This window comes from Elephantulus edwardii, unplaced genomic scaffold (assembly GCF_000299155.1).
Source record: "Elephantulus edwardii isolate Elephantulus edwardi_28Jun2011 unplaced genomic scaffold, EleEdw1.0 scaffold00114, whole genome shotgun sequence".
Taxonomy (NCBI): domain Eukaryota; kingdom Metazoa; phylum Chordata; class Mammalia; order Macroscelidea; family Macroscelididae; genus Elephantulus; species Elephantulus edwardii.
The window spans coordinates 2,550,660-2,568,411 of NW_006399864.1; the positions used below are offsets into that span (position 1 = coordinate 2,550,660).

Sequence of the window (17,752 nt, forward strand, 5' to 3'; positions counted from 1 at the left end):
ATAAAATGTATTTGCAATGAATAAGTCATTGATTTTACAAAATTCAATCATTCTATCTCCAGCCTCATTCCTGTCACCAAGCCCATGCCTTCCGACAACCGATTCTTCTTCACTATTACATCTCAAAATCAAGAAAACAAAAATCCTCACCACTGGGCCAGTAGACAGCATTATGATATATGGAGAGGAGATGGAAGTATTTAATGATTTAATCTTGCTTGGAACCACACTTAACACCCTTGGAACAGCAGTCAAAAAAAATCAGAGGAAAGGTTGCATTACGAAAGTCTGCTCTCAAGGATCTTTCCAATGTGTTGAGCAGCGATGCCAATTTGAAGACCAGCTTGCACCTGATCCAAGTCATGTTCTTTTCATTTACTTTCCTGTGCATCTGAAAGTTGGACATTGGCCAAGAATGACAGAAGAAGAATCAATGCCTCCAAGTGAAGGCTACTGAATATCCCATGGACTGCCAAAAGATCTAATATGTGTTAGAGAAGGTGCAAACAGGGTGCCTTAGAGGCAAGAATGGTGAAACAGGCTGACATACTGTGAACATGTTGTGAGGGAGGCCAGTCCTCGTAAAAGGACAGAATGCTTGCTTGGAAGGGCAGAGGGTCAGTGAAAGAGAAGAGTACCCGCAGCAAAACGAATCTCCACAATGGCTGTGGCAGTGCGCTCAGCCCAATGTAGGCTGGAGCAGGATCGGTCAGAGTTCAGGTCTGCTGTTTAGGGGGTCACTAAGCTGATTCAACGGCACTTAACAACAGCTTGTTTTAAGTATTAATAACAGTTATAGCTGTACTTTAATGAAGACAACAGTGGGCACAGTTGAGACATTGTGAGGATGTTGCAGGATTGGGCACGGTTTTGGTCTGTTGTGCTTTCAGAAGTAGAGCAGAAACAGCAGCAGTCTTAGTGATTTACTTTGGCATTGGAACACTGGCCCTTTCTTCTGAGGGACCTGAGTGAGTTAGAACCTCCATCGTTTGGATCAGCAGTCAAGAGCATTAACAGCACCATACAGTGTGACATGCACTATCCTGCACCACCATCCTGTGCCATCTTCACGATCTCTGATGGGTTCGTGCCCATTGTTACAGTCATTGTGTCAGTCCATCTTGTTGACTCACTCTTCTCCTCTGCCTTTCTAAGCAAAGTGTCTTTTTCCAAGGACTAGTTTCTCGTGACAGTATGCCCAAAGTGTGTGAGGTGAAGTTTCACCATCCTTGCCTCTAAGGAGCAGCACCCTTAGAGTAGTGAAGTGAATAGAGCGCACTTAATAAAAGGTCTATACCCTCTTTACACATTTGAGCTACTTACATGGTTTATTAAGTGACTGAAGAGTTATATATCACCTGTGCCAAGATTTTGAAGCCTATGCGAGCAATATTTGTATCTCATAATAGTAACCCGTCATTTAAAATGTTGATTATTCTTAAGCTCTTGAAGATTTAAGCCAATGGTTCATTTCTACTTAAAAATATGGCATCTTCTATTTATGAATTCACAGTGGTAAGTACCTCATTAATGAACTATTTAAATTATTTCAGGAATAAAAAGCCTGGTATCATTACCTTGTTCTTAAATTATTACAAAGGTTATTTGAGATAAAATTTGTCACTTCTAAAATTATTTTTTCCTCTTGATACTTTTCAGCTATGCAAAAGCTGCCTTTTGTTTAGAGGAGCTTATGATGACTAATCCACACAACCATCTGTACTGTCAGCAGTATGCTGAGGTAAGCGTTTTCAGAAACAGCAGTTGTGTATGATTTTCTTTTTATTGCTACTGGGTATTATTGTGGAACTGAAAATGCCTCCTTAATGTTAGGCAAGTATATAAATATTTAAAACATCTTTTGAAAGTTGAGTTATGGGAATAAAAGGATTACATTTTTACTAATGTAATGGAAATATTAAAAAGCACTTAAAGTAATGGAATTCTTTATATTTTATTGTTAGCATCCTATTTTCCTTCCTAATTATGAATTCAGTGACTGAATTATGATAGCCTATTAATATTTTGCCACAGTTGTCTACATTGAAAGACTTAAGTGGGACATTTACAGTGATTAAAATTTTAGCATTCATATTCTTGGAAATTTGTATTACGTTTTAGTTTGCAACATATTTATTTTAAGATTCATAAGAGGATCTGTTTACCTTTTGGGCATCTACTTAATAGCAGTTTCAAAGGAGTTGATTGGATATGGTTAGAAGGCCTTCACTAAGCAGTGTCACTGTCGATTTAAGATGGCATTCCAGTATCCAAGTCAAGATTTATATGGAAGTTAAGAGAAAATACAGTATTGTATTTATGAAAGAGTGGAAAATAGACATTGTGATGACTTTCTTACTGTGGTAGCAGTTTTGTTTGTAGAAATTACTCTTATCTTTTCGCTAATACGTTTTTTTTAACGAGGACTGTGACATGCTTTTGAATTTCAATTCGCTTTAACAGCCTTGTGAAGAGTTCTTTTAACATCTTAAGTTTCTACAATATCTGTTGCAGTTACTCATGCCTGTGGTATGATGAAACATGCTTTATTTCAGAGTAGTTAAATAAACAAATTCAGCACTCTGCAATTTTAACAGGTAAAATATACCCAAGGTGGACTTGAAAACCTCGAACTTTCAAGAAAATACTTTGCACAGTCATTGAAACTAAACAACAGAAATATGAGAGCTTTGTTTGGGCTTTATATGGTGAGTTGAGGTGTATGTTTAATGTTATTTTGTGAATTCTGTTATGTAAAATACATTAACGGTCCTTTCCATTCTTGGTTTTGGGTGGGGTTTTTTTGTTTCATTAACTACTATATTATTATTTTCATTTACTTAATTATGAGCACTATATCGTATGACAGTTTTTAAATGTTAATATATTCTTGCTGTTTAAGATTTCTTTATAAAATATATTTTATTACAAAAATGAAAAATCTGCCTCTTAAGTAGTTATAATATAGAAAACCATATAATCTATTTTTTCAATTGTCTTGATAATCTTAGGTTTCTACCTAATGTCAGTAAATGACATCTGCAAATATAGATCTCATACTTCTTATTAAAAAATTTTATAGTGTAGAGTTTAGAAATTGTTTATAGGAAATATAAAATGTTTTCCCTCTTTATGTGATCTAGCTGATGAATTTAGACAAGTCAGTAAGTGCTATAAAAGGAGGGGAAAATTTGCTGAATTTAAAATACGTACGAAATTAATCTTTCTGCAATTAGTAACTGGAAAAATAAGCTTAAATAGCTAATTTTTGAAATTTTTCCTTCTTAAACTTTAAAAAAATATGAGTCCTATGAGAAGTTGGTAAAAGAGGAAAGAAATAGATGAGCAAATATAAGTGAAATACTTTTTAAGAAATAAATGGCAAACTTTGGGTTAAAATTTAAGGACATTTTTTTCTAAATTCTACTAGATCTTGAATTGTAGTAGCTTAAAAATATAGTAGCCCTGTGTCACTTTGTCAAATAAATATTAATTTTAAAAATGTAACACATTATCAGTAAGATAGAGCACTGTATGTGCTATACATTTTTCTGAACTCTTTAAATTTTTTTTCTTGCTGCTTTTTTTGGTTTTTGGTTTGCTCATCATATTCTTCGATCAGCTATTAAGTCCTGTTATTATAGATGGTATAAGAGAGACCCCCAGACCCTGGACCTGCTGCTCTTGAGTCCATTTGAGCTCTTAGTGAGAAGTGCTTTGTAAGGTTTCTAACGCTCTATGTCATCACAGAAGCAGATTGCTGCATTTTCCTCCTGTGGAAGTCATTGGCAAATTCTACCTGCTCACTTTCCCGTTATACCTCGAGAGTGTTAACCACTGGTTGCCAAGGCTCCTGACATAAATCCAGAAACAATTCATTAGACTTCAAAAAGCACAGAAAGGCTATTTAACTAGGATTCTAGTTTAGGCATTTGGCTCTATAGATATGTTCTTACACATTACATGGCTGATCTTCATAATACAAAGGCAACATTAAACATACTGTTGTTGTAAAAATATAGAGGCGTCCTTATCATCATCTCATTGCCATCAAGTCGGTACCTCTCATAGTCAACCTTCTAGAGAGTTTCTGAGGCTGTAAATCATATGAGAAGAGGTTGTCCACCTTTTTCCACGGAGCTGTTGGTGGATTTGAACTGGCATTGATGCACCACCTTTGGGTTAGTAGTGCTGTCCCAGTGTTGATATTGTTAAGTAATGTTGAGTTGGCTCTAACCCATAGATGACCTTCCAATGGCTTTTTAGAGGTAGTAAATCGCAGAGCATGAGACTATTCATCTGCCTCCTACAGAGCAGCTGGTGGATTTAACCCTGTGCTTTCAGGTTGGCACCACAGCTCCTTAATACTAGGCCACCAGAGCTCCTTGGTGTATAGTCAGGTTTTGTTCAGATATCTCATAGACAAAGCACACACACAGGTGAAAGAGCCTATAACACATGCTAGGTAAAAAAAAAGACTTCTTCTTGTTGCTTTGTGCCATCGAGTCACCTGCGAGACTTACCTTTTTTAAATCACATGGAAAGATCATGTTAAGATCATATGAAGAATAAATCGCATGGACAGATCATGTTAAGAAAAAGTTCTGTCTCCTCTTCTGAGAAATGCAGATTGCATTTAAAAAAATTAACCTACACTTTTTGATGTTTAAGGAGCCCTAGAAGTGCAGTAATTAAAACTTTTTGACTGCTGACTAAAAGGTCAGCAGTTCAAGCCCAGTCTGTCTTAGCTCATGTAACAGAGATACAGAAGGTGAATGGTTTAACAAGCCAGTATTGATTCTCTTAAACTTTAGCTGGACAGCAGTCCAAATTCAGGGAGTTAGCTCCGAAGCAAGATCCATCCTCTGCTGACTGTCTTGGAGAGGAGTCCTTATTTCCTTCAGCATCCTCTAGACCTCATGTGCCCTGGAGAATTTCATAAATTGCAGCTTTCCCCACTGTTAAAGAGCTTTCTCAAACAGTTGCCTGGCTCCCAAAACTTACACTCACTCCAGGTAGTCATTTCTTCATGTTACTAAGGTTCTCCTGCTCCCTTTCTTCCTCTCTTATTTCTAGTTAGATAAAAGGTATTACTGGCCACCATCTAGGAAGACTCACCTTATACCCTTTAGGGCTGTGAAGGATTAGAGAGTATGTCATTCTCCCTGTAATCCTTCTACAAGTATGTCATTTATCAGATCATGGAGGGTCATTAGATAGTGTCCACATTAAGTCATATACATGTATTTTTGTGGGAGGATTTAATTGTGTCCCTAACAATCCAAATCTGTAGAGATATACAGCCTTGTGGGTACACAGTTCTACTCTGCCCTATAGTGTCACCATTAATCACAATTGACTTGAGAGTGGTGGATTTTTTTTTTTTTGAGTTTACAGATTGGATGGCAAGTCAAACAGGGTTCCCTTGGAGAAAAAGGAGGCAGAGTTCTTTCCTAGATACTTAGTCTGTTTACGTTCTTCCCCAAAGATTTACAGTCTATGTGACACTTCTTGTTCTATGCTATAGAGTCTCTGTGAGTCAGAGTCAACCTTGTGGTAGTGAGTAGTTTAAATACATTTTCAGAAGGAGAGAGTGGATAAGATGGGGCATCAGGATTGGAGAAAAATTCATCCACAGCCTGCATTTACACAGGGGATACAACCTTGCTTACGGAAAGGAAGACTTAAAATGTTTGCTGCAGAAGATCAAAGATTACAGCCCTCAATATAGATTACGTGACACCATCGAGAAAACAAATCCTCACTACTGAGCCAGGAGATAGCGTAATGATCGTTGGAGAAATGATTGAAATTATCAACTATTTCATTCTATTTGGATCCATAATCAGTACCTTGGTCCCAGTAGTTGAGAAACCAAGTGGGTTTCTTTGGGAAATTGTTGTTAAGGACCTCTCCAAAGTACTGAAAAAGCAGTGATGACAGTTCAATGACTAAAGTTCACTTGATCCAAGCTATGATCTTTTCAATTGCTTGCTATGCATCTGAAAGTTGGACAGAAGAATTAATGCCTTTGAATTGTGGAGTTGAAGAAAAAAAGTACTGAATATCTTATGAATTACCCAAAACCCAAACACGTTTTGGAGAAAGCACAACCAGGGTACTCCTTGGAGGCCTGGATAGTGAAGCTTCATCTCACATATTTTAAGCATATTATTAGGAAGTACCAGTACATTGAGAGAGAGTTACCAGAAATACAGGCTGGGTTTAGAAGAGATCATGGCACTAGAGATATTATTGCCAGTGTGGATAGCAGAGTACCAAAAGGATGTCAGTGTTTCATTGACTATGCAAAGGCATTTGACTGTGTAGATCGCAATAAATTGTGGCTAACCTGAGGAAAATTGGAGTCTCAGAGCACTTGATCGAAACCTATACATGGACCATGAAGCAGTCCTCAGAACAAAGCAAGGAAACACTGCATGGTTCAAAATCAGGAAAGAAGTGTGTCAGGGATGCCTCCTGTCCCCGTACCTTTACAATCTGTATGCAGAATAGATCACTCAGGGAGCAGAGCTTTATGAGGAATGTGCATCAGGATTGGAGGAAGACTCATCAACAACCTACAAATGCAGATGACACAACCTTGCTTGCTGAAACTGAGGAGGACCTGAAACACTTGCTGCAAAAGGTCAACAAGCACTGTAGTCTTTCAAGATGGATTAAAGCTTAATATCAAGAAGACAAAGATTCTCACCACTGGGCCAATTGGCATCACCATATTAGATAGAGATTGACAAGTTGTTGACAATTACAGCTTGCTCAGATCCACAATCAACACTCTTCACACCAGTAAAAAGAGAAATTGCGTTGGGAAAATCTGCTGTCATGGACTGCTCCAGAGTGCTGAAGAGCAACAATGTCAGTCTAGATACAAAGGTGCGCCTAATTCAGGCCATAGTCTTCTCAATTACTTGTTATGCTTCAAAGAGTTGGAAAATGACTAAGGATGACAGAAGAATAAATGCCTTTGAGTTGTGCTGGAGAAGAGTCTTGAACATACCATGCACTGCCAAGAAAACAAATAGGTCTGTCTTGGAAAGGATGAAGACAAGTCTCTCCTTGGAGGCTAGGATTTTGAAGCTCTGCCTCCCTTACTTTGGACACATGGCTAGGAGAGATCAGTCCTTGAAGAAGGACATCATACTCGGGAGGGTGGACTGACAGTGCAGGAGAGGAAGACCCTGGATAAGATGGATTTATATAGTAACTGCGGTGATGGGGGTTGTGTCAGAGTTAGTGAGGCTGGCTCAGAACAGGGAAGGGTTCAGAGCTGCTGTACATAGAGCCTCTATATATTGCAGGCGACTCGGTGGCACATAACAACAATAACACTGTGACAGGTTTGGAAGCAGGAGTGGCATCCACTTCCTAAATAACATGCCTCCAAAAACTCTATGAACTTTGATAAATGTCGATGGTTGTAGAGGCCTTTTTGTGTTACTGTGAGCCTGCTTGACTTGAAGGAAATCAACAACAGTACTAGGAGAATGACATGCTTGGAATGATGGAGGTCAGTTAAGATCAGTTTAAGAGAAGACACTTAACAAGATGGACCGACATAGTGACTGTAACAGTGGCCTTAAGTGTATCAGAAATGATGAGGACAGCTCAGGATGGGACAGGATTCAGATCCGTTGTTCATAGGGTTACTATGAGTTATAGGTAACTACTGGCAGGTAACAGCAATAACAGTGGTGAGTGAGAGAGGGGGCTTTGGGAATAGTTCTTAGTTGTACTGGGGACTCAAAGGGTGTGCCTCTCTGGGGTTTGACTACACCCAGAAAGTAGAAAATCTGCTGAGATTTAGCTAGGCGGGTAAGCTGTAAGTCTCCAGCTCCATGTTAATGAGAGAATGACTGAGTCTAAGGAACACAGAAAACTCGATACAGTGAGAGGAGACAGGAGTGGGAGGTAAAGACCTTTCTCCTGCAGACTTTCCTTCCATTAAATGGCTTTGATTAAGTCAGGTCACTCCTGTTCATCTTAAATTCTTTTCTCTATTAATACTGTAAATAATTTTTGTTTATAAAATGCCCTTACATGCTTTTTTTTATGTTATTTAAAGAAGGGATTTTATCTTTAAAAACTGGCAGATACATAAATACTTGGGGATATTATTTAATGTTTCTTTTTTTCATTACTTTGCATTGTACTGTATTCTAAAATCAGGGTGTTTTTTTTTTTAAACACTTAATTTCATTCAACTTTATTTTCAAGTAAAAATTTTGGTTTAACTTAGAAATGATTTCTGCTGTCACATAATAGCCATTATCTTTACATGTTTTTTATTCGTTTAGAACAAAGAATTATATGCCATTTGTTTCTTTTTTATTTTTAGTCTGCAAGTCACATTGCTTCTAATCCAAAAGCAAGTGCAAAAACAAAAAAGGACAACATGAAATATGCTAGTTGGGCAGCTAGTCAAATAAACAGAGCTTATCAGGTTAGTATTGATAATTATGTTATATGGATCAACCACTGTATTGCTGTCCCTGTTTGCCCACTTTGTATTGTGGTTTGAATGAAAGTGTACAGAGGAAGTTGGTCTTCTGTTGAACAGCTCATTTGCATTTTCTTTCATGACATGGATTGCGATCCTCACAATGTAATACTCTTCCTATTTTCTGCTATGTTTACCAAGTCCGTTTACCCTTCTTTTTGTCCCTTCCTGCCTTTTGACCTTTCTCCCTGAGCACATGCTGTCCTTCTGATCCTGTAGGGTAGATCGTTCGAAGAAGTAGATTTCCCCATGATGTTATTGATTACTTTACAATCCTATGCATGGTTTGGCTGAAAGTTCCCTTCAGTTCCAGGCCTGATGGATGATCATTTGGAAAAGGCTTTTTATAGAAATAGGGGAGGTAGGAAGAATGTAGAGTAGCTTTTTTGGCTCATATTTTCTGTCTTCATCTATTTTGTTACTCTCAAACCCACCCCCACCCCCTGCCCCCCAATTTCTATCAAGTTGGAATCAACTCAGGGTTTTCAGAAGCTATAAATTACCTGGGAGGAGGTGGCCATCTTTTTCCCTCAGAGTGGCTGGTGGATTCGAACCACCTTCCTTTTGGTTGGCAGCACAACTCCTTACCCTCTTGTGTAGTTTTTTTCCTCAAAATTAGGACTGTTTTCTGGCTGCAGCCTTAGTTTGAAGTCTAGCACCATAGTCCTGGAATTCAGAGGCGCTACTCTCATGTGCTTGGAAGGAGGAGTGGCATCCACTTCTGTAATAGCTTGCCTCCGGAAACTCTATGAACCTGGAGAGAGGATGAAAGGCACCCACGCTTCGAAGACTCTCCTTCATAGGGTCGCTGAGTCGCCTGCAACTCGACGGCACTTAAAAACAACCACTCTCATATTGTATTTTGGGGGTTTGAGTTTTTTCCTCTGTATACCACCCTCTCCCTTGTCTGAATATGCTCTCTCACCCCTGGTGTGTCTACTTTGTTCATTTTGGCATCAGTGTCCACTAATCTTTCAGTGTGAAATTTTGTCATTCTTGAGTGAAGTATTTGCTGGATACATATGACATTTTGAGGTCTTCAGCTATAATTTCTTACCTATGACTTGGAACCTATAAAGACTTCCCTGTATTCATCAACTCACGTCCTCCTGTCTAGGAAATTAAGTACTCAGAATTTTTCTTTTATTACTTTGTAGAGTTGTAGGTTTTGTTCTTTTACTTGTTGTTACCACTGCACAAGTGTTGATACTGTTCTTTCATGATTTGTTGATTTTGTGTTTAAGAATCTTTTGCTATTCTATTGATCATGAAGATAATCTAGTATGTCTTCAGAATTTTTATTCTTTGACTTTACATATAGTTCCACAGTCCACTTTGGACTGCTTTTTTATACATCATTCAAAGTTTTTCTTTTTCTGTGTGTTGAATTAACTTGTAGTAACCCCCTGTGTGGAGCAGAATGAAATGCTCTTTGGTCCTGACCCATCCTTACAGTCTTGGCTGTGTTTGAGCCTGTAGCCACAGCCACTGTGTCAATCCCTCTCACCGAAGGTGTTCTTGTTTTTGGCTGACATCTTTCTTGATAACGTGTCTAGATTTAACAAAATGATCTCTCACCATTTGCCCTTCTCACAACCATTCTGATTTCACTTCTAGCAGGGCAGGCTTGTTCCTTCTTCTGACAGCACTCATTTATCTGTCTATCTAGAGATTCAGTACTCATCACTATCACCATAATTCAGTGTGTCAGTTTTTCCTGTGTCTTCCCTTATAATTAGAAATAGAGTCCTTTTCCTCCCTTATGGATAGACAAGGTGTTTTTGTCCTGCTTCATTTTACCACATGTCCAATTCCATGGAAGAAAATACAGTGACATGACGATAGGAGCACTGTTGCTGAATCCACATTGGTTGGTTTAAAATCGCAGCTCTTACAGTCATTAGCTATGCAGCTTCAGACAAACTACATAGTATCTCTGGGCCTCTTTTGTCCCCTTCAATGTGGCATAATCAAAGCATTCTGGAGATTAAAGGAATAAATATATAATCTTTGCCAAATCACAGTAGTACTCATTTTATGTCCTTTTAGTTCACTTTATTGGTAGCCTCTTAATTGTAGGGATAATAATCAACAGCAATGTCAGTTATAATAGTAAGCCTTAATTAAGAGTTAAGAATTTTTTGTTTGATAAATGAAGAAAATAAGGACAAGTCACTTTCCCACGGTACTGTAGATGCTTAAGGACAGAGCTGCCTTCAGACCAAGCTGTCTTAACTCGGGAGTTGGTAGTCTTAACTGCCAGAAGGTACTGGCTCTATAAAGAGATGTCAGATATGAAACTGTAATTGTTCTTAACTCCATTTTTATTTACTCATGTGAACAGTTGACATCCCTCCCTTGGTTGTTTCTCTTTCCATTTTAGACCAAAGACTCTTCAGTAATAACCAAGCTCGGTTTTGTTTTTTTCTTCCTCCCTTTCTTGTGATAAAAGGTCTCCTGGCTGCATCTCTAGGCAAACATGTGCTTTGCTGCCTTGTGCGATATACTTTATCATAAGATGTGAATCCATTTTCCCAGCGTGTATCTGCCATTGTCTTCATAGACCCATTTTATAAAGTCTGTTTTCTTTGGGAACACCTCAGAACATTACTTCTGCTCATCAGTTGCTTGAATTGTGCACCACAAAACCTGTAAATGATTTGTATGTCTTTATAGTTATGATGTGCCCTTTCTTGACTTCTGTAAAGGATAATACAAAGGGTTCTTTTCTTGGTATCATTTGCAGGTCACTGCAGAGTGCTAACACATCTCAGCTAGTCATGTAAGGTTTCTGCACAGCTGAGAGATACTCATGCATTGTTGCTTGGGGATACCAGGAACAGGCTTTAAGTAAAATTTCCTGGTGCTTTTGCTATTTTCATAATTCTGTGATGTTTTCAAGAGGGTTTGCATTCACTATGAATCCGATTTCCTAAGTATATGTGCCTATTAACTCTTGGTAATGCTAACTTTTTTAAAACTTTTGCTACTTTTTAAGCCAGAACTAAACCCCCTGCTGTCAAGGTGATTGTCATCTGTGGTGACTCTCAGTCCACTTTTTGAGGCTGTAAATCTTACTTGTTTTAATTGTGACTCAGTTATGGTTTACAAAGCATGTTGTTTTTTCATTCAGTCTTTGACACACAATTTGGTTCATAACGTAATTGCTTTTTCCCTCATTTCCTTCCTGTAATTCTCATCTTTCTATCCTACCCCTTCCATTCCTTCCTTCTAGGCTCCATCCTTCAGTAGAGCAGCTCTTTTGATCTTAAATGCATGGTTAGTCTGAGGACTGAATGCTTCCTTCGCATTGTTGGTCATCTTCCATAGGCCTGTCTGTTGTTGGCCTGTAACTCAAGGCTCGAGGGTGCACCCTGTTCCAGGTTCTAAATCTTAAACGGAATAGACCAAGCCGTGCTGACCTTGCCATTAGCATCCTTCCGTGTTGCTCATAAAAAAACCCCAGTATTTTAGCTGCTTATGATTCTGTATAAGGTTTGCAGCTTGCTTTGGGCTCAGTTGGGTGATAGTTTGGGTTTGCTTGTTTCTCTCCTTCCATTGTCTTCGGTTGTATCACACGTTGCTACTCTAACATTGGTCTTAGCCAACCCGGACTTAAGTGTTGCAGGACTTCTAGATAGTGAAGGAAAGATTTGTATCACTGGGCTATTTGTTACTCTGTTTGATACCTCTAATAGCAGTCTGCCCCTTTTTTCATTTTGCCTTATAAAAGAAATCAACTTTATTCATCTCCAGCGGAGCATCTGGTAGATTTGAATTGCCTTCCTTCAAGATTGCAGTGCAGCTTCTTGCCACTAGGCTACCAGAGCTCCCTAAGAAATCAACTTTATTGATATAGGATTTACATAAAATGCACGTAGAGTAAGTAGACAGTTTGATTTTTCTATACCCCTATCGGTACCACTTCAGTCCAGGTATGAATGTTTCCATCTGCCCAGAAAAGTCCCATCTAGCTCCTTGTCCTCAGTCCCACTCTTCTTTCCAGTCAAGGATTTGGATTTGGCCTGTTTGATTTTTATCACTCCATGTTAGTTTCCCCTTATTAAAGCTGTGTCAGTGGAGCCATAGATGATGTACTCTCTGCTGTCTGCTTTCTTTCATTCATCTTCATAGTTCTAGGATTCCTTCATTTGCTTCCCCATTGTATTTGTTCTGTTATTCGCTTAGATATATTTCCCACAGATTGTGCAAAGATAAATTCAAGTTTAACTTGTCCCAGGTGTCACCACAGAAGCCCTCACCTCTCCTGTGACAGATAATGTTTTATTATTTATATATTTTTGTATTCTTTCTGGTTCCCCTGAGAATTAGGAAAGAATTGTTTTTCTTAAACTCTGTCTAAATGGATGAAAATAGAAATCTAGGATTTGTGAATACTGTAGAAAAATGTAAGAGATTTACAGGTTGGTAATTAGAAATGTCTGGGATCTAATTGAGAATTTTATGACTCATGTCTAGGCACATAAACCATAATAAAGTATGCAATCCGTATTCCTTATTGTAAGGTTTTTATAGGGTATGAATAAATTAGAGAATAAGAGGCTTTAAGAACTGCCTTTCTTATTTCCACTTCCTAATGAAACAGAATAGGACTCCGACTTGTTCTTCAGGAGGTAATTGTTTTAGTATGTTTAGTAAAAGCAGACAAGTTTGATTAATGCTCATGAAAAACTTCAATGTGAACCTTCTTAAAATAATTTTCCAGATAAGTGCTTCTTTGGTACATTGTTAAATTCTTTTATGCTCATGAATCCCATGTTATTTATGATTGCAGAGGTGATTTGGTTACTATCCTTTTGGGAAATAGAAAATTAAATCATGATTTGAGGGAAAAATAAGATTCCAGCTTAATCAGTTAAATTGCCTTATAATTTTGGAATAGACAAAATAATTGCATGTCAGACAAAATTTAAAGTGATAGATTTATATTTTGAACTTTCTTTTTATTTGTTCTGACACAATAAGTTGGTTTGGTTTATATTAAATTCCACTGGTTGTCAGTAGTCTTAGGTGATTTTGAATGAGCTAATTTTTTTTTAAATAATTACCTGTTTATAGTTAACATTTTCAATTATGTTCAAATACAAACAAAGCAAAACTGTATTTTTGCTCTTCCAGAATAGTTCTTACTCTTAAAATATTAGACTAAATCTTACTGTCTGGTATTGTATTTTGTAATCTCCCACAATCTACTACATCTTTTTCCTCAGAATTAGATCTTGAGAATCTGATGAGGAGGACCATGCTTATTTACTTTGGTTAGACAATGATTTAAAACAAAAAAAGTTTCTGTTCTTGGTATGTCTTTGAGAAAATGAAGTTATTAACTGGATAAAGAAATAATAAGTCCACTTCACATCCTTTATTCCTCAAAAGAAATTAAGAAATGACAGTCTTAAATGTGGTGTTGCTGTGACACTAACTTTCTAATTATGACATGTATATTTAACACTTGAATACTAGTAATGCATTACAAAAGGAGGCAAAATAACTTTGATTCATATCAGAAACTTTTTCCTTTGGAACCTTCTTTCACTTACAAACCTTTTTATTCTTTCAAATCAAGATTCAACAACAGAAGCTAATAGTTTCGGAAGTATAATCATAAATACTAAGCTGCAGCCAGAAGGGTCAGAGGCAGGTTACCAAGTCCTTGAGCCTAGTGCTTCTATGAGGTTACCTGTGCCTGATCACTTAATCTTTCTCAACAGGTCATGAGAAGTTTGCCAAATTGAGTTAATTACGAAAGAGAAGGAACACATCATAAATCAAGAACTAAGTACTTTAGACAGCATTGGTATTTGAAGGAAAGATCAGTCACTTGAAAATATATTGAGTGGTTAAATGTCAACTTGAAAATACTGTATGTTGCTAATAGCAAATTTTTGCTAGTGCTTTAAATAAGAATATGAGTAATAAAAAATCCTTCTTCCAGTACCACAAGGAACACTTAAATTATCTAGTCTGTTGTGTTAAATTAGACTGAATGTAATGGAATTATTTGTCTAGTTAGAAAACTAATTTTGAAATCAGCATGAGGTAATCACTGTTGTTTCTCTGCCTGAGATTCTTTGCATTATATTAAACTAAAATGCCATGAATTTGCTTTTAAATATACAAAAATAACATTTGATGCATTGCGATTTTTCACCACAAAAACCAATCTCCATCTGGTTTGATAAAGTAAATTATAATTTAATAAGCTAGAAACTCTTGTTTTAAGACATATGTTACTTTAGTATGTAATAGCTCTTTGCTTCAGAAATATGGTATAATTTAGTCAATACATAACTATAAATTAGGAAAATTTTTAAAAAAATTGTTTCTACCTACTTTAATTTTAGAGATCCTTAGCAATTTAAAAATATAATTATATATTGTACTTTATTCTAAATGGTTAAAGTCTGTTTAGAGGCCAGATGTTTTATTTTTTTTTATAAATTGTATTTCTTTCAAAAGTTGTAAAACTTTAAAAATTATCTTGCTGTTTATACTAATCAAGTGACCAAAGCAACACTGGAATCTTTCTATACTTTTCTATAGCTGAAATGGAAAGATTCAAGATTTCCCCCATAACCCACATTCTGTTCTTGCTGAAGAATAAGAAAAAGAACATATCTGATTTCATGCTAGTGATAAAATAGTTAATGTTAAGCCTAACTACCAAAGTGAAGGTAAGATTGTGATTTTGAGCCTGCCATTGAAATTGAGCCTAATTGCAGTTTTTTCCCCCCCTTTTAATTAGTTTGCAGGTCGAAGTAAGAAGGAAACCAAATACTCTCTTAAGGCAGTTGAAGACATGTTGGAAACATTGCAGATCACCCAGTCTTAAAGTTTCAAGAACTCTTTCACAATAGATTTCACAACTGCACAATTGAACTTACTGGCCTGTGACTTATTTACTAAAATGCCCAGTGCTATTTATATACTGATTTTCTGTTAATAGGGCAGTTGTAAAGAATGTGTTTATATAAACCTTAAAATGCCTTTTACTGCTAAGCAGGAAGATGGAGAAAATCCACAGACGATTCTAGAAGACTCTATTGATTGTACATCAATTTCTTCATATCATATATATATATATAAAAAATTGCTTTTAAACCACAATGTAAAAATAACCTTGTTAAATAAACCATGATGATTTAAACTTATATATATATATGACGATTCTAGATTTTTTCAAAATAAATTCTGATAATTGATATAAACTGATTTTGAACTCGGTTTCTGCTAAGCCCCTCACTGGTGACAGGAGTTAGATTAACATAGATAAATGACAGGAATGAAGTATATGCTCACAAACTTACTTTGACTGTTTGTGGTGTTAGGTTAGATGATGCTTTATATTCTAAGTGGTTATTTTATTTTCTGAATGTTAAGCTGATAAATCTTAATTAAAATAGGTTGTTATCCCAAATTACAGCAGTATTGTTCTGTAAAATTTCTAATATAGGACAGAATTTATATTTTTACCTATAAATGCTTCTTTATTGAACTTTCAATTGTAAATTACATAAAAGTATTTAGATAAATATGTGAGAGTAAGGACTTGAAGGGGTAGCAGTGGCCAAAGGGTTTTTTTAATTGTTTAATATTTAGTTTTTTCTTAGTTTTTCAAAAGAAATCATAAAAACTCAATTATCTTTGACAAAAAACTATTATAATTCTCATATCTTGTTGCCTTCTAGTTATGATTAGAAGTTTTATTCCTTTTCCTCTTTTCATAGTAAACAACTAGTATACTACCTTCAACCCCATTTGGCATGTTTCAATAGAATTGAAGGGACTTTAGGAATAAACTCACTTGATTCAGACACAGATAGCTTTTTATTATAACCACTAAGTCCTTTTAGGCAAGTATTTATTGTTAGTATTTATAATTCATATTTTTTTAAACCAGCCATACTGAGACTTCTGTAGACATCTTGAGAATTTTGGCAAGCTGGGGTGATGAAGAAATCTATTCTTTAGGAAGAAAACAATTTCTAGTATTAGTTTTATTTTAGCATTTCAGAGAGTTTTCACTGTTAGTCAGTTCTCTCTATGTACTGTCTTCATGTTGCAGTAAAGAAGATTGCCATGAGGGAAAGAAGTCTTCCCATGGGTAGTGGTCATCCCCAGTGACCTTTTTTGTACGTGAAATTATGAACTGCATTTTCAATTTAGCCGTTTCAAATTTACGTTTGCTAAAACAAATATAGTGCCCATATAGTCTCTCACTTCCCTCCTTTTAACCTCCCGTCATTTACTAAATTAGTGTTTATTTCCCCAGTATTTATATAATAAGTAACTCAGTGCCTCTTATAACTGCCAGCCTTAATTGTACTTTATTTTTGTAGCTTTTAATAGCTTCTTGCCAAAAACTTTGTTTATTAAACACATTGCCAATGTATAGTAATTTATAAAGCTCTCTTTAAATGTACTGATAATCCCATTGTGACAGTTACATACCCAGCTGCTGTTACTTCCACTTCTTAACTGTACCCTATTTTGTCCAGATAGTAGGCATAAACCCCTTTCCCTTGGGGAGATTAGTACCTTAACCTCTGCCACAGGGGCAGGAGGGCGTCGTCATGATTGATCTAAACCAGAAGTGGGGAAGCGGTGGTTTGATTCCTTATGGTCTCTGATTAGTCCAAGGTGGAACTTTTTTCAGTGAAGGAATTATTTGTTGGAGCCCATCTAATACTGGAGCCTCTAGCTGTGTCTAGGTAGTGAACACTGAAGTGTGACTGCTGCACATGAGAAACTAAATTTTTCTTTATTTTTAATTTAATCAGCCATATATGCCTAGCTCGTCACTTTTGGAAACTCTAGGTCTAAAGCATGGACATGTGACCTAGTGAAGACTAATGAAGAAAGGTCTGCTGGGAAGGGAACCCCTTACTAATTAAAAAGGCAGAGTTCTCTGTTGTGTTCAGTAACCATCTTCCATCCAGGAAGTGGCATCATAAAGAAAACTACATTAAGGATACGTGCAAATGAAAAAGTGAGCCATTGAAAGTACTGTGGAGCCCGGTTCCACTCAGACGCATGAGCCTTTGTGAACTGTAGTTGACACCATGGTAGCATGTTATTCGTTGATTCCCTGACATCAGCGTTGGTGTGGCACCTCAGCCAATGTCAGAAGCTACCATCTCTGGACTTGGGTGAGATAAAAATAAACTCATTATTTAAGCCACTTGTATTTGTTACTTTTGCCATATGATA

The 17,752-nt window shown here is 36.7% G+C and overlaps 1 protein-coding gene across 1 annotated transcript in view; it reads left to right on the forward strand.

The window, feature by feature from the left end:
- The window catches only part of EMC2 (ER membrane protein complex subunit 2), a 50,644-nt gene extending 34,951 nt beyond the window's left edge, over positions 1–15,693 (forward strand). The window contains exons 8-11 of the mRNA XM_006892330.1: positions 1,660–1,741; positions 2,598–2,708; positions 8,360–8,464; positions 15,288–15,693. Coding sequence (XP_006892392.1) covers positions 1,660–1,741; positions 2,598–2,708; positions 8,360–8,464; positions 15,288–15,374 — 385 coding nt within the window. The 3' untranslated portion in view covers positions 15,375–15,693. The remainder of the gene's footprint in view (positions 1–1,659; positions 1,742–2,597; positions 2,709–8,359; positions 8,465–15,287) is intronic.
- Positions 15,694–17,752: the final 2,059 nt, after the last annotated feature.